Source organism: Oenanthe melanoleuca, chromosome 4 (genome assembly GCF_029582105.1).
Source record: "Oenanthe melanoleuca isolate GR-GAL-2019-014 chromosome 4, OMel1.0, whole genome shotgun sequence".
NCBI classification, from domain to species: domain Eukaryota; kingdom Metazoa; phylum Chordata; class Aves; order Passeriformes; family Muscicapidae; genus Oenanthe; species Oenanthe melanoleuca.
Window position 1 is genome coordinate 44,131,527 of NC_079337.1, and position 23,784 is coordinate 44,155,310.

Consider the following 23,784-nt stretch of genomic DNA (forward strand, 5'->3'; position numbering starts at 1 on the left):
AGCTATTGGTAATGGAAAACCTGGGAGGCTCTTACCAGGGAAGACAATTTGATGAAAGGTAGGAAGTTAAAACAGCTAACATTTTACTAATGGCAAATAGTTTTCTAAAAGCATTCAACCTGATACTTCATTATAAAACCCTGAATATGAGATTAGTGACGTGATCTTGCAACCCAGATTCTGTCAGGAGCAGTAAGGTCACAGCTAACCCTGTATAACTGGAGGGCTGTATGCTTTTGCTTGAGAGGGTGAAGGAGGACCTCTGCTCCCTCCTAGCCACGAGCCACTCTTCTCCCCAGTATGGCTGAGCCACTAGATGGGGACAATGCCCACATCTCCTCACCTGCCCACATCTAGCCAGCAGCAGCTGGGCTGAGGCTTCATTAAAGAGCTAATTCTGGAACTCTGAAAGCTGTTGAGCATCCTGGAAATTTGATGTAGATATTTTTCAACATGAACAGGCAAGATGGCAGTCTCCGATCCCTCAGCAAAGAAGCTGAATATCAAGAAAGGCAGGTATCAGCTGCAGCATGCTCACAGCTAGTGTGGTGGAAGGAAGGCCAGGTAAAAGCATCTCTGGAAGAAGAAGGAGTTCCTATCCTCATCTGAATGCTGCAGTGGCAGAATGGTTTCCTTACACACCTGCAGACCAGCCCCTTTGGCCATACAGTGCCTTACTGACCCACATAAATGGATAGCTGTGAGTCACTCAGAGATGCACATTTGTAGGAGATAACTGGGACTGGGGGAAGGATGCAGAATGACTTTGCTGTCATAATTTAGCTAAGAAGAGCATAACAGCTCTGTCAATAGAACCACCATCTCCTACGGGTTGTGCAGCAGGGAAACAGGGTGTGAAAAGGCATCTGTTTTAATCAGCAGATACAGGATTTGTCATACACATGCTCTGAATGTGTATAAAACAGGAGCATTAATAAAAGGTGTCTCTTAAACACAGAGAGAAAACCAAGTTAAACCAAACCCCAAACCAACTAGTATTTGTAAATCTTACTGTACTATTCAGAATCCATTTTCTTTGTACATGCTGGCCACCCTTACCATTTACTGAAGATTTCATTGTCACCGAGCCATACACTTCAGAACCACTGGAGCTGAATTCCTATTGCTGTTCTGCAGCTCATCTGTTTTGCTCCTCCATTTTCCAGTGACACCTGCTCATTTTATCTTACTCCAATTGTGATATAAGCTGGTAACTGCTACTCCAAGCTCCATGTCACTGTTTCTCCAGCCTTTAGGCATCTGTTTTATTCTTTCTATGTCAATATCTTTCATCATTCAATTATTTTTATTTTAGTTTTTGTAACTCCTTTTTTGATACCTGAAGTTTCTCCCATTTTGTGCTGTGCTACTTCCAAGTGCAGCGTCCTGAACTGCTGGGTTAATATTTGACAGTGGCTGGGCAGAGGCAGTGGGGTTCTGCCACTCTGCTTGGCCAGCCCTCTTCTTGCTACACTGCAGCCAGTGTAACTGTGGTGGTAAGTGAGTATTTAAGCTTAAGATTGGTTAAATGCTTCACTGGGATGGGACAACTATGGGCTTGTTATTGCAGGAAGATGAAAGGCATTTTCTCTACCTATTCTTTGTGTTTACTTTCCAGGCTTTTTGTGTGGGTTTGTTCTGTCATTCTCTTAAGTGCTTCTGGTGGCTGCAAATTCCTAAGCAGTGAAGACCAGTAAGATGCAAACTCCTTGAAATCAGTGCAGCCTGTTGGGTAACTTTAAAAAAAAAAAGTCTTATCATGATAGTGGTTTTCACTGTGGTCATGGCCCTGGGGTTATTTTATGCCCTGATGTGAGCATTGTCATTACAGCTTGTGGCTGAAAACTTGGCAATATGGATAGCCAGATAACAAGGTTCTTCCTTCATCATTTGCACTATATTCTTGTGCTTCAGGTCACTGCCTTGGACTGAAGCTTGGTTCACCACCACAGTGACATTCTTACAAATCAGTACTTGTTTTTCTTTATCCGAGCCAATCTGTGCTAGGTGATGTAAAACTTTGCTAAAGCTGGGACCTGAGCTGTTGAAAACTTCCTGCACAGCAGGGAAGCGGCAAATGCTGGTTGTGTCTGCTTTGGTGTGGCACTACCACCTCCTCTAAAAGCTTCTCCTGCCAATCGTCCTTGCAAGACCCTCCTCTGTCAATATGGCTCTGACCACAAGAAGCATGAGACTGCCCAGGTGACATCCATGTCCTGCTGAGGCTGCTAGTGGTGGCTGACACCAACTCAAATGAACATAGGATTCCTCCCCTCTGATTTTCCATCTCTTCCTCCCTCAAGGATGAGGCTTGAAGAATAGAGATTCAGCCAGGAAATTATTATCTTTCCTATTTCACTTTGGTTTACAATCTACTGTGCAGGTTTTCTTTCTCAAAGTGTACTTTTTGTTTTTATTCAAAGGTAATGGAAGGAGTAGAAATATGCACTAGTAATCAATAGGTCGAATTTAAATCCCTTCTCCCCTCTCTTCTACAATGTTCAAGAGGAATTAAGACTTTAAGCTTCCTAAAACGACATGATACTAGTTGTGTAGTTATTATATGAGAGCACATAAATATTATAAACACAAATGACTGCAAACATTGCAAAGAACATATGCCTCTAACTGAATCTATGTGACAGTTCTGTCATATACCCTCCATGATGGTATAATCATGGAGGAATAAGAGGGTATAATTTTTTTTCCCCAGAATTTATATTATTATGTAGTCAAAATTTTCTAAATAATAGATGTCATAGGACTTCAAGTTCTAAAATTTCGGTGCCTATTACTAATAAATGTGCATAGTTTTGTTTCCTTGTGCTGTAGCATTTGTAATTCATGTAAACATTGTAAAATTCAGGTACAGCTCCCCACACCTGCCCTTTTCCACTAGCATTGCATTGTTAGTATGTCAGATTGATAAAGAGTATCTGTAACATGGCCAAGACAGTCAGACTTTGCCTCCTGTGGGGTTTCTCTCATCATTTTTGCTGAAGCAGAACATGGCCTTAGGGCAGTGATGCCTCTCTTCCTCTGTTGTCATTGCACAAATAATTGCAGTAGCTTTGGAGCTGTAGTACTGTTTCCAACTGTACCTAATTTTTATCAGGGGTCTTGTTGTGTTGTACATGTGGAAATGGAGGAGAGGCACTTTCAGGTTAGGGTATGAGGTTGGGAAGGGGTGGCTCAGATGTCCATGTTTCTGCTCCTGGGGGATGCTCTTTCCTCAGAGCAGGGCTTTGGCTTTAGCTTTCAGGTTGGTTGTAAGGAGCGGTGTGTTTGGTCTCCTGCCAGCAAGAAGCAAGAATTCTGCCCTTGAGAACATACAGGAGGTAACAAAATGCTGGAGTTGGCTGTATTCTGGTGTGTGGTGCATAGGGCAAGCAACCACATGGATGTACCTGTGTGGGGTGGTACAAGAGGACATGATGGGGGAGAGGAGAAACAGCACAATACTGCCCACATTCCTGATTGCCCCAGGTGCAAGGCATTCTGAAAATGTAAGAGAAAATAAAGTTTATAGCACAGTGCTATTTTTGTCACTTTTTATTGTTTCTAATTCATTTTATATCTATTTTAAGAATCATGCTGGTTCCCAAGCCATGTGTTGCCATTCTTGCAAGCAGTCCTGCTGACTTGAGATGGGCTCCCTCCATGAGCAAGGGATGTGGAGAGCAGCTGGACATCCACTCACAGGCACCCCATTTCATTTAGAAGTAATCTAGAAGATTCCTACAGGAGCTACTCACAGTGCCCAGTTAGTCTCCACCATAGCCTCTGATAATTTTTTATCTTATTTTATTTTGCTGTGTGTCACCTTAGTGAAATTTAAAAATAATTCCTATATTAAGATAACAGGTGGAGCTGCTACCTGCACTAAGGAGAGATGTTTGCTTCTTCACAAATAGTTTTTCATAAAGCTCTGGTGAATATCTTTACAAAAGGAGATATTTGACCCAGTTTGGTATATTTTAAATATTTCCAAGGGTTCTAACAGGCAATGATTTTAATTCCAGTGAATCTACTGCTAATCAGGCGACAAAGCTTATGCAGAACTCTCTCTTGCAAGCAAAAACAGGCACTTAACATAATTGCTTCATAAGAATAGGATCTAGCAAAACATTGAAGAGAATGTTTGATATTTAAACATCTGGTTAGTGTTAGTGAGGCTATTATTTTACCTTCATGTCAGAAAAACCTGCCATGTTAAAGTTTAATTTCTCAGGTTTAGAACCCATGAGCTTTGCATAAAAATAAGGGTTTATTTATATGAAAATATGCTCTGTCATAGTCAGATTTTTCTTATTATTCTTTCCCTCATTTGCCCTCAGACATGGGTGTCTGAGGCTGACACATTGTCTCAGCAAATTAAGTCAAGCTGAAAGCAAGGGTATAGTGCTAAGGCAGAGCAGCAAATAAGATTTACATTTTCAAGCAAGAGCAGTAATTAGGCCATTGCATATTTTATAACTTCATGTTTATTTTCAGAGTGGTATATCAAAATAAGCATAGAAGTAATGAGACATAAGTGCTCCAACAAGCAGTGGGGGTTCATCAAGTAAAAACTACAAATTACTCTTCGGTTTTGCTGCCACCCACAGAGTTTACATCTTTAAAATACCAGCAGGCAGGTGTTGTGGCCAGAGCTAATTGGGTTTGTAGTTAGGCACATACTGGGTTTCTGTATTACAAATTATAAAGGAAATAGGCCTTCTTTTGAGCAATGCACTACTTAGCATTGTGCTGTGGACTTCAGTATGTGAGGTGTTTGGTTCTTTGCAGAGCAAATGAAGTTTTGAACTGATTATGCTGGTGTAGATGTTTATAACTGCTTGACTGCAAGCAGGCAAACTTTGAATGCAGGGGTCCAGGTCCATTGCTGCTGTAGTATGGGAGTAGCCTACAGGGCCCCAAGCTCTAAATTGCCATGACCCAAATTATCCTCCTTGTGGTTACAATACAGTGTTTGTATGCTTGTGTGTATTAGGTGAAGCTTCTGCTCTCCCTTGCTGTGCTGAACAGGCAAATCAGCCTGCAACCTTTATTCTTACCTATATTTTTGCACACCGTCTTGCAGTGTTTGCCCACACACAGTGCTACTTTTCTGGCAGAAGTAATGTGACCACAAAATCATCTGACTGGAACTGCAACTTTATGCTAATTTAAGGTTTTCAGCCATTAAATATCCATAGTATTTCTCCCTATCTCGATATCTTTCATTACAATTTGAGTATCTGTGTAAATTAAGCTAGATTTATGAGAAAATAAGTCCCTGGAGCTAATTCTCTCTTTTTTTTCTGCCCCCTTCCTTGCTTTACTCTCCCATCTCAAAACCACAATCCTTTCCCAGCACCTGATAGATTCCTTCATATCCAGATACATACTGCAAGTACGGTAAGAAAACACAACCCAGAACATAATGCTTCGGCTTTCCTCCCCACAGATCTGACGGCACATAAGCCTTGCTACAGCTCTCCCAAGTAGAAAACGAGTTGGGTATTCCCACCTGCCCCCCTTTTGAATTGCATCAATTCTGATTATGAGCCAGAAAGAGGAAGAAATGGAGGATAGCTCCCTGCCACTCTGTGTCACCTGCGGCCAAGCGCATTTACCAGAAGAGAACCACTTGTACAGCTACACCGAAGAAGTAGATGATGATCTGATATGCCACATTTGCCTGCAACCTTTGCTTCAGCCATTAGACACGCTCTGTGGTCACACCTTCTGCACAGCCTGCCTTACAAACTTCCTTGTGGAGAAAGACTTCTGCCCCATGGACCGCAAGCTTGTGATTCTCCAGACGTGCAGGAAGTCCAGCATACTAGTGAATAACCTCCTGGATAAGCTAATGGTTAGCTGCCCTTTCACAGAACACTGCTCAGAGGTTGTGCAACGTGGTCACCTTGAACAGCATTTCCAAACCCAGTAAGTTGTTGTTGATAGACCTTTTTTCACTTTTTTTTTTTTTTTTTTAGTAGAGGAAAAAAATATCTTCAGTTAATACTCAATTAATACTGTTCAAAATAGCCAGTTAACATAAAGAAAAAGTTGTTGATTTCACTCCCAATGAACACAGTATCATTAATTTAGAGCTGAATTTAGTCCATTTATAGTCCAAGATATAGGACTGTCTTACTCTTTTTTTAGAATCAAATGCATCAGTGTATGTAAGGCACTTCATGCTATTGTTAGCAGTTCTGGGCAAATACCTTGTGGTTAGCTGCACAATCACAGTGTGTATGTGGCCCAAAGAGATCTGCATATTTTGGGAAGCTGAGCTATTATAAATATTTTAATAGTACATTAAGGGTTTTATAATTGCCCTTTCTTCAAACCTTTTTTGAATCACAAATGACCTAAATGAGAAGTAGAGCAGAAAATATTCCGGTTTGGTATTGGGCTTTGAACCTGAGTACTCCCTTCTTCCAGGTGAGCACTTACTCAGGGCACCATGGGGCTCAAAGAGACACAGAGTCTGGAAGCCTGGCTGGAGTGCCCCTCCCACTTTATCCCTTCTGGTAGCCAGGACACCTCCATCCTGCCTCTGGGAGAGACCTCTCCAGGAAGCAGTTTGGTTCCTCTGCAACGAGAGAACTGAATGATTCTCTGTTTTGCTGAGTAAAACCTTGCGTGGCTGCTTTTGTCTTATATGTTCTGCCTTTTGTAAGGAGGCCAGGAGGGTAAAGAGGTACTTTCATGGCTGTGATTTCTGACAGCAGACTAACACTTCTGGCATAGTCTGCCTAACAGCACGTCAGGTCTGAGGACAGATAGCGTCTAAGATGCTCCCATTTCTGTGAGCTGTATTTGTTGCCCAGTGAAATTACTTCCCCTGAAGTTTGCAGGTGTAAATCATATTGCTAGGTGTGTACTTCTGCATGTACAATGTGAAGGAAGCCTTGAGCAGCCATGGTAGGGCTCCAGACTGCTGCTGGGGGCACATCCCTGCACAGCCATTACAGTACTGGGGACCAGAGCATCGCTGGTGAACAGGCTGGTGAGTCGAGGGTGGAGGTATGTTCACATACTGCACACTCCAGTTTGCAAGCCCATAACTGGAAATGGCTCTGCAGCCTGCCATTCAAACATGTCCTCATTTGTACTGAAGACCTCACTGCCTGAAGCACCCGGATTCTCACTAGGAATTTATTCACTTGAAGATATTCACAAAGTTATGGTGTCCTAAACAACCAAAATTTGATGATTTGGCATTACTAAATCCAAGAAAACCCACAAACTTTAGCAATAGGTTTATTGATCCCTTGCAAAGGTTGTGAGACCACTTTTCAAAGGCTGGAAGTTTGATGCTTGTGGATTTGGGTGCCCTTGTCCCCACAATTCTGGACCTGGCTTTCCCTGTGAGGGTGCTTCTGGCTCATGGTGCAAGAAGCAGCCCAGGCCAGCAGTGCACTGGGAGCTCTACTGTGTGCAGCTAAGAGGACAAAATAACAAAGTTACTCATAATTTTTTGTCTTAGTACAAAGCATTGCTACATAGGCTGGACATTTTGCTTCTTTGCTACTCATGACATGGATTTTCCTTCCTCAGAATGGTTGAGAGGACTGAGTTACCTTAAGGCCAAAGGACAGAGACAGGAGAATAGGAAACCACAGGGAACTTATCCTGTTAGGGGTTTCAGCTTTACAGGGGATAGATACTGCAACCTGACTAGCATTTGCACTTGAGGGAAGAAATAGGAGGGAACGTTCTGAGTGATCCCTGAAGGTGCACTTCTACATCCTTGTGCTTGCAGACACTGCACAGTACCTTTATTTTTTTAAGCGTATTAAATACTTTAATAATTAATTAATTATCAGCTAAGGTATCTTACGCCTCTGCCTAATTTAATAGTTGGGAATGCAGAAACCTCTCTTACCACCCCATCTCCAGTTAATGGCAAAGAGAATTGTGCTCTATTGTGCTCTGTCATGCCCAGGGACAGATTAAACAGACTGAGCAGATACTGTTCTCTAACTCTGGTGAATCAATAGAGGGAAGGGGAAATATGTGATTTTGCTAATAAATACAATAATAATCATAAATATTTGATGTCTGCAGTTAGAACAGTTCAGAGCCCACCTGATATATCCACAGAACATTATTGTGTTCTCAGTGAATAAATTAAAGTAGACTCTGCTAGAGTCACCAGGGTGGTCAGCAGTCCTCACACTACTTGCATTATTCAGGTTCAGACCAGTCCTGGTTCTCAGAGAGAAAACAAGAGTTTGCCCTGATCAGAGATGAGGTCACTGATGGGACAAGGTGAGCTTGCTGTTTTATGCTTTGTAATTGATGAGAGAACTTTACCATTTTTTTTTTAAATGCCGGTTACCATGGAGAAGTCCACTGAAAGCATCCTTATTTAAAACGTTTGCTCTTGCATCCTTCAAAAAAAAAAAAAAAAAAAAAAAAACCAACAAAAAAAACCCAAAAACCTGAGAAGAGACATGTCCTTGGATTATTACATGATTTATGTTTGTACAAAAACATCTGACTGGATTTGGGGAATTCAGACTGAGATGCAAACAGCCAGCACTTGGCTGTGATCTTTTGCAGTGTTTTACTTTAAAAAGGTGTGGTCTTCTGATATCGCCTGCTACAAAACTCCACAGGGGGCATTTTTTTCCCCCCTCTGTCAGACAGCTACACCCTTCTGTGATGCAGTTTGCTCGTAACCCATCTGCTTGTGGGCAGTGATGTAAACATACCAGCTGCCTCTGAAGAACCACTCTGAATCCTGCAGGAGGCAGGTCTCTTCCCCGAGCATCGCTCTCCTCTGCAGCATAAGTCACTGTCTCGCCAACCACGCTGTGCTGTCCCTAAACCCTCACATCTACCCATCCGAGAGTCAGATCGAGTAATCCTCTTACAGGTCAATGATTTTTGCAGTGTAGCTTCGTTTAAGGGATTTAAGCTCGATTCATAATGTGCTACCATTGCGTTGAAATGGAAAGGCTTGCTTAGAAGGGGCTTGGCTGGCACGAAAGCTTCTCGTTGTGTGTCCCACCAGCACAGAGAGACGGTGGGAAGGAGGAAACCTAGCAGCAGTGCCAGCACTGCACTGAAAATGAAGGCTCTCCTGTTACTGGTCCTACCTTGGCTAAGTCCTGCAAACTACATAGACAATGTGGGCAACCTGCACTTCTTGTACTCCGAGCTGTGAGTACGCACAGTCGCGCCGGCGTCGTGCTCTCTGTGTGTCTGTGTCACCCGAGTGGCGGGAAGGGGCTCGCCATGAGCCTTTCGGGGGGTCTGTCTGCCTGTGTGTCTGTGCCTGTGCATACGTGCGAAGAAAATCCTGCAACGCCTTGCCAACAGCTTCACACCGTGCTGCTTCCCATCCAGAGGGCTAATAATAGCAGTACGTCCCCATTGCTTTCTGCTTTGGAAGCAGCTGAGACGTACTGAGTGAAGCTGCTTTTTTCCTTATCAACTTGTTTTTCTGTGCTGATGTTTTAGGTCTTTGTTGGTTTGGGGTGTGTTTCCATTTCTGAATCTGTGTTTTTCCTTTATTTTCTGTACATAGCCTTGTGGGGAGCTCGGTATAGGGGAGGGCATCAGGATAGACACCCCCAGTAGAGCACTGTCTGTGTACATGCATAATGTTCTGTATGTAAAGCTGCATGCCTGTAGCAAAACGCTGAGAAGCCTTTCACCAGAAATAATTCACTTGAGACAGAAGAGAATTTTCCCATGTTGCTGTTTTTGCCCACAGCAGAATGTTATTTTTTCTGTAAAGCAAATTTGACTATAGCAATCCATTAATATATCTTCATGTTTTTAAAAACCCACCTCGAATTACTCCATAGCTGGTCTTCCCAAACCATAAAACAAATACTCTATGGTATCTTCTGTAAATGTTACTACTTTAATTTGTGCTTGAATGTTATTGTACTAGTTAGTGAAGCTTTCATGGCTAGAAATAGACACTTGTTTCACTGTGTTTTCATTAATTATGTGTTGTTTGCATTTTAACAAATTGTAAACTTTCAAGATCTTCATAGAGATAATGAATGAAATGTCTAATTCTCTCAAAAATGAAAAATTACTGTATTATGCCTACAGAGGGAATGTTTTAGTAACAGTTGTGATTAGTACCAAAGAGACTAATTTTCAAATGATTTTGTCTCTAACTGTCAGACAAAAATAGCAGTGCTTTGCAGAAACACAAAGTCGCTTTTTGAAATCCTTGTGTGATGTGCATGGCAACTATTAATAATTTAGTCACACTGCGTACAACAGCTTAGGGTTTCTGTATGCTGTAGGTGTTTTTAAACATTCAACAAATCTAGTGTTGATGGTTGCAGCTATGTCCTCATTTTAATTTACTGGCATTTTGTTTAAGAATGTTAATTAAAAAAAAAAAAACAAAACACAAGCAACAAACAAACAAAAAACAGTTAAGCCAAGCAGGCTACAGGAGCAATCAAGCTCAAAACGGGGCAGATGAACACTTATAATGGAAACAATGGCATCTGGGACATCTAGTTTCCAGGAAAACAAACCAATGAGATTAATCAGAGCACAGGCACAGATGCAGCCTACTTGCTTTTCTTGGGGAATTCAGGTTCACTGATTCTCCCAGGATAAAGGGCTATGGTGTACGGTAGCTATTCATTTCTTATTTGTTTAGCCTTCTAACCCATAGAGATGTTAGTTGTGCTGAATGTCGGCAGTTGTTCTAATGGAGTGGGTGTGGACTGGGGCTTGGACGTGCATCTTCAGTTGTTAGCAATGGGAGGTGCACGTCCCCTCTCCAGTGCCCAGCCTTGGGTGCTCTCTGGCATCCTGCTGCCAGGAACCAGTGCTCAGGGCCTCCCACACCACTCTGTCCCTGGTCAGGCAACAGAAAGTGGGATTTACTGGGGCTGACACAGTCCAAAAGGGAACCAGGCAGTTTGACCTCCTTTCAGGAATTTCTCTTTCTCCTCCACGTGTATATAGTGCCTCTGGCTGCTGCTGGATGCTGCACAAGGCATTGATATACTAATCAGCAGGATGGATTCAAGGTCCTTTCTAATAACAGCAGTTGAATGAAAAAGAGAAATATTGTTTTCAGTCCTGTTCAGTTTATACAAATGTTATGACCTACAGGTTGCTACTTCAGTTGCCTGGGCACTCGGACATTTTTAATGCAAAGTTTTATGAGTGAAACAGATAAGCCACTGGTGTGCAGGACAGCCTGACACCCAGGGGCACAGGTTAACTGCCACAGAACTTTTGTACCCCAAACAAGCAGCTTTGTAAATCTTTCCTCTCGGCTGACTGAAGAGTCCCTGCTCTGTGTAGAGTGTGTGATGGCCTGCACCATGGCTCAAAACTAGATTGTAGTATGCAGAAAGCATTTTTTTTCATTATCACACTATCTCTGGTTGCTGGCAAGTGCAAATACTGGCCTCAGTCAGGACTCATTATTTTCTTGGCTGTCAGCCACCAGAGATACCAGTTGAGGAGGAAGAGTGGGATGATGGGTTTGCTAGCAACAAGGAAAGAGCTGGAGGATGGTGGGGGATGTAGTTACCATCACTGGTGCTGGCACAAGAGAAAGAATAAGGATTCTTGGATTCACACTGCGCCCTCTCTCACATAATCCATCTACTCTGTTCACAGGTTATGTTTTTTGTATTGCATTGCTGAGGTTTGCTTTAGTTCCTGGGCATTTTTGTTCCTAAATGTGAAACGGGCTACTTGGAGAGTAGGGATTACAGCACAGCACAAAAGCCATCTGGAGAGGCAGGCCCTGAGATCCAGCTAAGAAATAAAGAGATTTAAGGAGATTTGGAGAGGAGAAATGAAGTTGGGAAAGGCTGTGCCAGACCTTTGCACTTCAGCTGGGTGGCACACAAGGAAAGAGAGATGTGTGGAAGTGTTGTAGCGGTACTTTATGGGATAGATATTGGGTGTCATTATTTTTAGTATTTTATTAGCAGTCTGATAATTACAGGTATTCCCAGGAAGCAAATACCTGTCTTCTGATGTTGTCACCTGCACTAAAACCACTTCCCTGCCTGTTGTCTGTTGTCCTTCCCTCAGCAAATATCTTGACACAGATGTTGCTCCTCTCCTTGCTCTTTGCCAAATCATGTAGAGCAGCATGTGGTAAGCCAGGGTTCTCCCTCTTGAGGAGAAGCCCATGGAAACATTTGGCAGAAGAACAAGAGAAACCTGTGAGATCAGCCTTAAGGGATCTCTGGGAGATGGTGGGATGCAGCCACACCTGCCCAATGTCTCTCACCATTGTAAGGGTCTACATGGGTGTCAAGGAAACCCTACCCCAGGGTCCATGTCTTCTTCTTTATATACCTGTAAAGACTTTGAAAGGCATCTGCTCTCTTTCTTTCTTGCTTGACATACCTTCAGAAAGGAAATACTTGCCCCACCATTCTTTTGAGTTGAGGTATGTTTTTCCCTCCAGTTAAAAACATAGTATGTAGATGGAGAAGCAGCCTGTGGTCACTCTTAGGAGACTTTCCTGAGTGTGATGACCTGGTAGCACTGGTCACACCATTGCTATCCCTCTCACTTCCTAGGACAAGCTGTGCAGCAGGGTATTTCTCAATAGCAGGATTTTCTGCACCTTTAGTTCAAAGGGTCACTCGGAAATAAAACTGAATGGAAGGAGATTGCAAGACTAGGCAGTAAATAAGCTGACCTTGTCTCCCTAAGGACATCAATCACATGTGTGGGGTGGTTTTCAACCTTACCCCAGTTGAGCACGTGGCCGTGCTGACTGTGCGAGCGCCCGGGACAGTGCTGGGCATCGCGTGTGCTCAGCACAGGTCAGCACCGGGGAGTCCTTGGCAGCCACCCTTGCTGGCACTCTTTCCCTAAAGGATTAAACAGCTCCTGGCCTCGGTCCCTGCTGGTAATACATCAGCTAGATCTACCCCACTAATCTGATTCAAGTTTTTTTAAAATCTTTTGTTTGTTAGGTGGAAATGCACAACCTGTGTGAAAAAAAGTACATTTTCTTTTCTTACCCTTCTTGAGTTTTGCATGAAACAGCCAAAAGAACCTAACCAAACTAACTGGATTCAGTTTCCCAATATAACTTTTATATGATAGCTACTCTCTTAAATTGCAAATCAGCACTCTGGGCTGGAATAACCAGCAAAATTTAGTTTCTCTGTTTATTCAATTTAAAAAGAAGAGATGCAGATGCCTGCTGTCTTCTAGTGCCATTGCATATATCTTTTTTATGGTAAAAACAATGAAGTGAACTCTCCCAGCTCCCTTACTGAACCAGCCCCCCTGGCTGAACTTAACTGTGCAGCCAACTTTAATTTCTGTTCAACTCACTGGGGACACTTGTTTCTGGCTTCAAGTCTATCCATGTGAAATTAGCCACATAGGGGCTGGGGAGCACAGGATATGCAATATTCATGACAAAATTGATAAGTCTGGAGCACCTTTTGGGCTCATGTGTTAGTCCATTGCAAAAGCCACGTATTGACCTCCTTACTCTGTGCAAAGCTGTGTTTATGGAAATCTATGTCAAAGCTAAACTGTGAGGTTGTTTAAAGCTGAAAGTGCTGGTAAGCAAGGCTTGAATGGAAATATTCTAAAATGAAAATATAAATGAAATGTTTGGGATATCTACATTAGATTGACAGGGCAAAGCACAATGAGATAAAATTCAGAGGGTCTTTTCCAGGATGTTAGAATGGGATGTCTCTTAGAAAGCAGAACTGAGGTGAATTAAAACAGAAAGGCATAAGAGTGTCAAGGGCTACTGTTAGCTTCACCCCTATGCTACAGCTTCACAAAGGGGCTAAACATGGAGTTGATTTTCCTTCAGAATTCTGAGCTCTCCCCCAGAATCTCCAGCAAAAACATACTAGTGTCCCCTTCTCAACCTAGTCCCTCACTGCAGTTAGTCTGACCCCTCTTCACCAGCTCTCTCCATTGCCCTTCTACATCTGTCCTCTGCTTCATACCTCTGGTACTTACCTTTGTTCATTGTCCTCCTCTTTCATGCTTTGGTCCTGCCTCTGTTGTGCTCCATGTATTTCCAGCCTTTGGATTTGCACAGTAAATCTTGAAGTGTTAGTACAAATAAGGCCAGAAAACCCACAAGTAGAATCTCATGTAGGTGAATTGCAAATATGCTGTATTATTGCTAAAAATACAAAGAGAGATGTAATCTAAACTCTTAGTATTGAAGTGCCCAAACTGAATTTTTAAAATATATTGTGTTGCATTCAAGAGTGTTTTATGCCAGTGTAGGAGTGTAGCAGAAAGTTTTCATTTAATTGGCTGTAAATATCTGGGTCTGGCCACTCTTTGACCAAAGATTCATTGCAGTCCTTTAGCATCACAGTGGGGTCTGGGTTTCTGCTGTACCTTCTGCCAGCCTCTCACAGAAATGGTACCTTTCCTCACCAGCCCATTCCTCCTGGCTTCTCTACACAGGTTAGAGAGTGCTGAGTTTTTGTGGTATGATTAAGTGTTACTGGTTAGCAATTTTTTCCCCAGCATTGTGATTCTAGGTCCAGAAATAAATTTGTCTAGGACAGCTCCAGAAACCAAAAACCCCATGAGAGCATTAAGAATTTGCTGGTTGTGCCTGGGAATTCTGTGTGTAAGGAAAATTGGCATTTTAGTTATAGGCTGAGAAAGATCCTTCTTCATTTCCAACTATGCATGCAAGAAAGTTACCTTTATTCCATTTGCAGCTACCTACAAACACTTAAGATCAGAATTGGACCTTTTATTCCTCTGGATTGTTTTCTCAAGGCTTCTCACACCTTTGGAAAAGGCTGACATTGGCCAGTGTCAATCTCAACAAACACATTTTGTTGCCAAAGGTAAAAACTGAGCCAGCCAAAAAACCACTAAAACCCTGCCAAGATGGAAAGGCAATGCAACGATTATGGTTGGCAGAAAGATTTCTTTTAATGAATGACTTATGTCTCCATTATGTTTGATTTTTCTGTAACCTGCTCAAATGAAGGGTGCTTACATTCCTGGCCGATGTAACAGGAGCATGGAGGGGTCAAACCTTTACCCCCCTTGGAGGCTCCCTCACAGCAGGCAATCTACTTTGGAATGGGGACCAAAGAGGACAAAGCACTGGAGGTCTGGTGGGGTAGGAGGAAGGAATGAGGTGCTGGGAGTTGCAGGAGGCTGGTGATTACTCACAAGCAGCAGACTCTGGTTTCTTGTCTGACATTCAGCCACGCAGGCCGTATGCTGCAAGTTTGGCCGACCTCCGCATCTCTCTGACAATTAACCTAGTTTAACACTGGCACTGGCAGCATGACAAGGATATTTTTCCTTGAGCTATTTCTCTGACAAATCTGCCAGAACTGGACTGTCCTGCAACGTGAGGATAAGCGCTGCTCTTGCAGAGCTCTTATGCCTGTCATAGATTAAATCCTGCTCCTAATACTGGTACTGAGATCAGCCACAACGCAGATTGTTACACTGTAGGGAAGCAAACCCGTAGGTCTGAGGGTCTTCTTGGATATCTTTAATACTCTTTACCTTTTGGGGGAATCTGCCTTCAAAGTTCCCAGCTCACAGAGTAGCCAACTGCATTTCATGACCTTCTCCATAATAAAAACCATTGTTCAGGAGCTAGAACTGATTTTCTGCATCTTGGCATGTGACAGCATGTCTGAACTGCCTCCCTGAGCCATGCACAAGGATGCCAACAAGCACAGGACACAAGCCCAGAGGTTTTGTAGCAACATCACCAGCAATGTTGGACTTATAACAGCCTGTGTGGCAGCATGTAGGTGACTTTTTGGGGCTTCCAGTTTCAAAAGGAGGGTCCAGGCTGGTCCCTCTATGTTGAACTGGCACTTCATTGGAGGTATCTGTTAGTCAGTGACATGTTGTATGTCATGACTAAACCCCCACTACCATCAGATAATTCGTGGTTTGGATCTGAGCTCTGTTTAGGGATTAAGAAAATTAACTAATTTGTAACATTTTAAAAAGCCGAATGAACCCCTTAGCCTCAGCAAAGTTGCAGCTGGTAAAGACTGCATTTCACCAATGAATCCTTGGGCTCTCCCTAGAACCATACTTTATCCATTCATTTAATTTATTGATTGACCACAGAGTTTGGATAGTGAGCAAGGCAAGTTCAGCAGCAGCCCAGTGAAACGGCTGGAGATTTCAACAGATGTGCAACTTTTGCACAAAGAAAAAATTCTGTAAATCATCCATAACTTTTATATGTTCTGCAATATTTTCTCCCCATATGAAAGAAAGTAGGCTGACTGTAACAATGGGCAAGTAAAGTCATATGTTCAGGAAGTTTCTTTGTCATTTTGGTTGGATTTCTGCTGGCAGCATCCTCAAATTTTATTGATAAAGTCTTGTTCTCCTCAGCAGTGCAGGCAGACAACCAGATTTGTAAAAACGACACATTGCCATTGGCTGTATTTGTTCCCATTCTCTCTTTTTGTCGAGGCACTGGGCTGAGTATAGAGGATACCTGGGAGAGGAGTAAGAAATCACCATTGATTCCTCTGTTTCAATGAAGCTGTCTTGCTCCATAACATTGCTGTGACGTGGTATGAAGCAGGCTAAGACAAGATATGTGCAGTTCCTGGAGCCATCTTAATTTTTATTTGCTCTTCTACTAACTCACTGGATGTTATTTATCCGAACAATATAAAATTAGTGAATAAAATGCCTTTAGAGCTATAAATTTCAGCTACAAAATTCAATCATTAGTGCATTACTTTGTAACTTATTTTTCTCTCCTCAGCTCTCTTGAAATCATGTTGGCAGGAAGCATTTTAGATCAGCAAGTCATTTCATGTGCATGTATTGTGAAGCTTACACTCTATATTATGCATTGCAGTCCCATCATTCACTAGACAATGTGCAATATATTTTTAATATAGAATTTCAATAATTTAGCTACCACTTCAATAGAAGGCAAGGGAAATCTGCTCCAAGGGTTGTATTCTCCTTTCTCCTCTGCAGAACTTAGTGAATGGATAATATTAGTAGACTTATGGCGTGGGGTTTTTGTGTTTTTAATAAAACAGACATTTTGAAAGCATAATTCAGGTATTTTCTTTCTCCTGCCGTATGTGATAAGCATTACTGTTATATGTCATTTTTAACATCCAGTTAGCACTGGTGATATTCCACTTGTTTTAGCTTTTCTTCCCATGTAAAAGGAGTAGTGGGACGGTGCCATAGAAACATCCACAGAGACCTCTTCACTTAGGGATTTTATAATTCAACAGTATGAAAGGTCAGAAAAGACCCCTTGTGGAGCAGGCTCTTATGGAGAGGAGATAGGCAGGATTAACCAAATCTGTTCTGTGATCCATGGGAGACCACTGGAAGCAGACAGTGTGCTGTGCTGCTGCTATTATATGAGGATGTGTAGGTTGATATGGATGAGCAAGGCTGTTTCGCTTGATATGTATGAACATCTCCTGCCAAGAGACTAAATTACAGTCAGAAATAAGTGCTCTGTATGAAAAGCACATGTTGCAACTCAGCCCTTTGCCAGGCAGGTTTTGCAGTGGGAGCAGAAATCCCAGGAGTTTGTTGTGGCTTGCCCTTGTCAGCTCCCAAAGGAGCGTCACCTCTGGTTCTGATTTAATCAATTGGCACATCTCTCCTTCAGGCATTACTACCTGGTTTGATTTTACAGCAGGAAGATGGCACTAGTGGAGAAAAGATGAATAAGATTATTTTTTAAATGCGGTGCGTGTATACTGGTGTTTCCTTTTTTTGTTCTTGGTGCTGCTGTGTGTTGCTGTGCCTAAGGTTGTCATTGGGATCTGTTGAAGGTATGCAGAATTGAAAGTGTCAGCTGCTGCTCCTTTGCTCCAACCCAGACTGTGATGGAAGTATTGATACTAATAATATTTGTAAATCAGCTTTGCTATGCTGAGAAGGTTCTGCTGTGGATGCCCAGTGGTATCTACTGGTACCCATGCCATCCTTGTGCCCGCCTACAGCAGTGTGGATCCTGCCATTAGATTGGCAGAATCTTGCACATTCTACACAGCCCCCAGTGCTGGGAGCATGCTGTGTTCTCAACATCTGCTTTCTACCTGTGTTGTGCTGTCATGGGTCAAGGATATGGCCAAACAAATGTACTTACCTTGGTGCCATGCCTGTAAATTTTCCCACTGTCCATTTTTCGATGGCATTTAAATTTTGCCTATCTTGAATTTTAGTGGATTGAATGTGTGCAGTTTCTAGCAAACGTGCTGTTTTCAGTTTCTTCCCTCAGAGGAGATTAAATTCCAGTACATTTTTGTTTTATTCTTTCAAGGCATGAGTGTAATGAAGTTGGACAGTAATGGTTGCTACATTTCACTTTTTTCTGCTCTTTCCCCAGTAGCCTAAGTATCTGTAGGTTTGAAGGCACTTACAATTATGGTCTTTGAATTCAAAATAAATTAGAAGAGAAGAGACCAAAACAGGACACAGCATCTAATAAGATATATTGTATACATATAAACTTGCATTTAATATGTTGAGCTGAGAAAGCAAACAAATACAGCCTTGCAGATCTGCCTTTTTGTATAATCTGGACTTGAATAATAGTGAAGTGACCCAAATGAGCAAAACAAATTCATGAGGGGAGACCAACACCGAGTAACCCCCTTCTGGAGCTGGTGAACTGTAATCCAGATATTTAAAAAAAAAAAATTTGCTCCTGTTCCATTTACCTCTCAACAAAATATCCTATCCTGTCCTCTCCTGTCCTCTCCTCTTCTCACCTCTCCTCGCCAGCAGATGCAAAGTTACATTCTTCATATTTTTGCTAACTCAGTATTTGTAGAGAAGTTAACAGCCTCTTTCTTAGAAAGAAAATGCATTTCACAGATTTGCTTTCTGTTAAGGGCTGCTAATTGTTGCTTAGATCTTCTATGCTATGTCTCCACTGTTATTCAAATCTCCAGCAAACAGAGGTTGACAACCAACACAGAAAAATACCATCGTGATTTTGTGCCCTGTGGTGCTTTACAACTCCAAGAGAACTCACAGCTGACAGTACAAAGGGTTTAGCCTGTATTGAAAGTGTTTGATTTGTTTGCATGTTGGGTAAAAATAACAGTTTGCTCTTAAATAGGTGCTTATCTTTTTGCAGTGTTATGTAAACTGTCTGACGTTACCTGCCAAGTACGAATTGGTTGCTTCTGCCCTAGTTTTTTTAAGAAAAGATGCAGGTTTGAGTCTTTAAATAGGTTCCTCTGTGGGTTCTCTTGACAAGACTTGTAAAACTCATTTAGTCTCTGTCATCACCAGTACCAGACTGTGTTTTGGTTTCTTTAGCCATTTTCCATGTGGCTGCTCCTGGCTACACTGAATCTTTACCTTTCTCTTGCTCCTTCTCAATTCCTGTTTTCTTTACACCTCTTCTCTTGCCTCTTGCCTCTCCCACACTTCTGCCTCACTAGGTTCAGCCATACCAAAGGATCAAGGTTACCAGGGAAGTGTGGCTTTGAACACTGAACAGCATGACAGCAACATGTTTCCTCTAGTAAAGGAGAACTGAACTGGTTTAAAAATATTAGGTACTCTTGGGTTGAATTGCGAATAGAGATCACCAACTGTAATTTCAAAACCACTTGAAGTTGGTAAGTTCAATCAATCCATTGATAGACACTTCTGCTGAGGCTGCACAAGCTGTGTCCTCATTGTTGCAGTGGAGGCAGGACCCTGTCTGCATCCTTCTCTCATCTGTGTAAGAATGAAATAGTCAGTGAAAGGACAATTCACTTAAATGTCTTATTTTGTTGGAGGAGAGGAAGAAGAAAAGAGAGAAACTAGCTGACTTGATCTGGCAAGGACCCCTGTGGTTGGCTCCAATGGTGCTGAAGACACCAAGCCATGTGCCCTCTATTACCTTGCACTGTTGCAGAACTGCAAAACTCTGAGCTGATTGCACTCTAAATTTATAAATTAATGTATGAGTAATGTATTGTGAATTGTAGAAACATGTGAAGCTGAAGGCTAAAAGCAAGGAAATCTTTATGGGTTGACCAGATTTGCTAAGACTCCCTTTATGCTACTTTCACTTCAGCAGTCTTGGTGAATTCTAAACATTTATCTGTTAGACTAAACATAGGTTAAGGCAGGCCATGGAAATAGCTCAGTTGAAGAGCTGACATCTAATCAGAGTTTTATCAACTGATCCTCTGCCTAGATAAATTACCATCTGGACTGAAATTCTTAAAAGACTTGCAAACTGTCCTACGAAACCCACTACAAATGGTGAGAATAAAACAAGCAAAAAAAAAAAAAAAAAAGGGTCATAAGTTCTCTCCCTGTGTAATTCAATTCCTCTTGCTTAGTTAATTTGTTTAGTTCCAGAACCTTGCTCTAGTTGTTCTGTCTGCTATTCCAGTACCCAGACTGAGGATGCTATGGAAGAAGTTATGAAAACAGCCATATCAACATGCTTGATTTTTACGTCACTTAACTTAGATCTATACAGGTATTACTCCGTTGACTTCAGCAAATTAGTCTATTAAATTTAATTTGAATTAATTTGGCAGAAAGCAAGGTTTTGCATACATGGGAAAACTGCTTTTCACACCTATAGAGCAGAGAGATAGAATAATAGAGATCCAAAACAATATTTTTGGGAAAGGAGTGTCTAACCACACTAATCACACCATGCAGTCTTTAGCAGAAACAGCAATTTTAAAAAACAGAGCATCCCTTGAGGGCATGTGGGGGAATGAGTTGAAACAATATAAATAAAATGTCATGGACTCCAGCTTCTGCAGTCTTTACGACAGCCTCTCCCTCCCTCAAAATATACACACCCCTGTGTGGGAGCTTTGTGAAACCTCAGACTGCACTTCTCCTGTCCCTTGTGACAATAGTAGTTGTATGACAACAGATCTTTGAAAACAGTGACTTTTCTCACACTTTTTTTTTTTTCTAATTTATCTTCCTGCATTGGCAAACTCAAATTCCATGACTTTAGCACTGACCAGAAAGTCCCTCTGGAGAAGTGTGTCTTCAGGAGAGTAGCAGGACTTGTGATAAAACAGTGACCCATTGCTGAATAGTCAGATGTGCTGCTGGAGGGCCAGGGTGTGGAAAGGTCCCTGTTTGTCTCCACCTCTGAAGCTTGTAAATCCTTGTAAGGCCTATGCATGTCACCACAGAAAGCTTCAAGAGGTTTAGGGGTGAACAGACTAACAGCCTGTCTTGCAAATTACTGAAGAAGCTGTACAGCATAGCTGTAGGCTAAGGATTAATCCTGGTCCCCTCTCACCACCTCTCATTGACCCAGTGATGGGGATGAAGTAGGAATCAGTTTGATGTATCCTTTTCATCTCAGTGTGCCAGGCATAGGGAAGCAGAGGGCTCAAGTTTGGTGGGTTTTTTCTGTTGATTGAAGGGAAAATCTGGGCTTACAGTTTCTTCATTCAAAATCTTCTGTGTGATTTTTTTCCATGAGGAAAAAAATCTCCTGGCAGTGCCTGAGAGCAGGGTGTGGTACCATACAACATATCTTCCTCTGTCCCCATCCTCCTTCCTGGGCAAGCTGTGGACAAAAAAGAGGACAGGAGACAGTACATGTCCATCTGAGACTTGCTTTGGCTTGCTGCATGGGCATACTCTGGCAGTACTTCAAAACAACCTTGAATAGTGTTTTGCCTCTGAAGGTATGTGACTTCCTGCAGAACCCAGGAACAAACAGAATTTTGCTGTTTTCTCTGGGACAACTGGTCCAAGGGGGTAGATACAGGAAGAGAGGTAGAGTCATGGGTATTACATGAAATCCTCCTGGGGCATTCTGTAGATGTGGCTGTGACTGGGCAGGAGAGGGCTCACAGAGGGTTATCTCAGCTGCAGCATCTACATGGAGTCACAAATATGCTCTCCTTTGTCAGAGAAAAAAAAGGAACTGGATGCTAAATAATTTTATAATGTACATGTCTGTTTTTAGTGTTTGCTATTTGGAAAATTAGTCAGGCCTGGGCTTCCTGAGTAATGTTTTCAAGAAAAGCTTATGACCATGTGAAGCATTATTCTGGAACCACCTATTGTGCTTTCTGACGATGACAACTCCCTCGGCACCTTTTTTCTCGCTCTCTGACATTTCCAAAAAGAACAGCTGCGCTGCTTACGGTCCCCTGTGCCAGGGAAGCAGTTGCTGATGTTATCCTCCCCTCCCTTCTGGCTGCTTTGCAAACAGTGCTTCTTCCAGGTCTTCTAAAAAAAGTCACATTGCAGAGAAATGATCCTTACCCTTGCAAGCCATTGGTGAGTTGTCAGGTCCAAGGCTGGGCACAGAAGTTCAGGTGACTCATGATTCTGCATCTTTTGCACACGTGGATACAGTGACATATTTAGTTTGATGATGTTTGAACAACATGATGTTTGAAGTCCTGAACTCTTTTGTGCTTTCAGAAGGTAAATAGATGTTACTTTCATTCCCCTCTCTCCTTTTTGCTAGAGATGCCGAGGGAATAAAAGTGCTGCTCCTACAGTTAGGGCCTTGTGGTGATGCTTTAACTCTTACTGCTTTTTGTGCTATGGTAGTTTAAAGAGCCAAATCCTGTGTAGTGAGAGACAGTGAATAAAAACCCATTATAAGCAAAAAAGATTTTTATTACATATTAAACAAAGCAAACTTAGTAACTATGCCACATTTCAAGATGTGGCATACTGAGGGGTAGACCCTGTCTCTCAAAGAGAAACATTGAACAATGAGGCATTTGGTGTCCAGAAGAAAGGGTGGTGAAGAAAGGGCAGGAATTATCCTAGAAAGGTGGTTTGAACGCACAGGGAAGTCAATTCATAATAAACTTGGATGTGAAGCAACAATACTGTTCTTATTCTAGGATAGCTTCTCTGGTGAATACTCTCACTCTGGAATGGGGATGTCTCCAGGGAAGCTGTTCTCAGATGTGTGTGTCTATACATATAATATACATAGCATGCCTGAGGTACCATTCCACAAGCACCACAGTAATCATGTACTTCCCTGTTGCAGACAACCCCTAGGAAGCAGCACCACCTCTGTAAACTGAATGTGGTTAATATGCTCCATTTTGGAAGGTCATCTTAATGCCAGTACCCAAGTACTCAGAAAACTCTGCAACATGGTGCTGTAACATCTTCAATTAGCTTTTAAAGAAAAAGAAAATAATTTGCCATGAAGCTGTTCTGTTTACAATCCCTAATTGATAGGCATTTATTTACCTTTCTTTTTCCTCCTCTTCTCTCTGTATTGCAGTCTTATAAGCACACAGTGCTGAATATCTGGCTTGGCCCTTCAAGAAGCAAACTTGCTTCAGGGCAGTTAAGGAAGTTCCTCAGAAGCTGAAGATAGGTGAACTGCCAACCACTGGTCTAAGACATTGTGAAAAATAACTACAAAACCCATGTCTCAAATTCTAATATAAATATTTAAATGCACTACAAATTTTGTTTAGTCTGTCTACCCACATTTTTTAATCCTCAGTGTCCATGTCAGTCAGGGTGAGGTGAGTATTTAGTAACCATTGGGAAATCTCTTTGTATCTGTAAGACTATTCTCTATTATATGTCTTGTCTGCATTAACAGCATGCTGTGGTTGTATATACATGAAGTAGGATTTGTTTTATGTATGTCTCAGTCAGGACTGCAAACATGTCCAATGCCCCCAGCATGGTGCTGTCCACTGGACACTAGGATACATGTCCAGCTGGAGATCCTGTCTTTTGATGATGGTTTGGATCACCTTGAGTGATGCCTTTGATATGAAAATTAGCAGATGATGAGGCATGGCATGAGCATGCTGCTAGAAGTTAGATTGCCAGCTGCCTTCTTAAGGACCA

The 23,784-nt window shown here is 42.1% G+C and overlaps 1 protein-coding gene across 5 annotated transcripts in view; it reads left to right on the forward strand.

The window, feature by feature from the left end:
- LNX1 (ligand of numb-protein X 1) overlaps positions 1-23,784 on the forward strand; it is a 106,894-nt gene that overhangs the window by 37,288 nt on the left and 45,822 nt on the right. For all 5 annotated transcript variants that reach the window (XM_056490504.1, XM_056490501.1, XM_056490505.1 and 2 more), the window contains exon 2: positions 5,450-5,931. In XM_056490504.1, coding sequence (XP_056346479.1) covers positions 5,546-5,931 — 386 coding nt within the window. In that variant the 5' untranslated portion in view covers positions 5,450-5,545. The remainder of the gene's footprint in view (positions 1-5,449; positions 5,932-23,784) is intronic.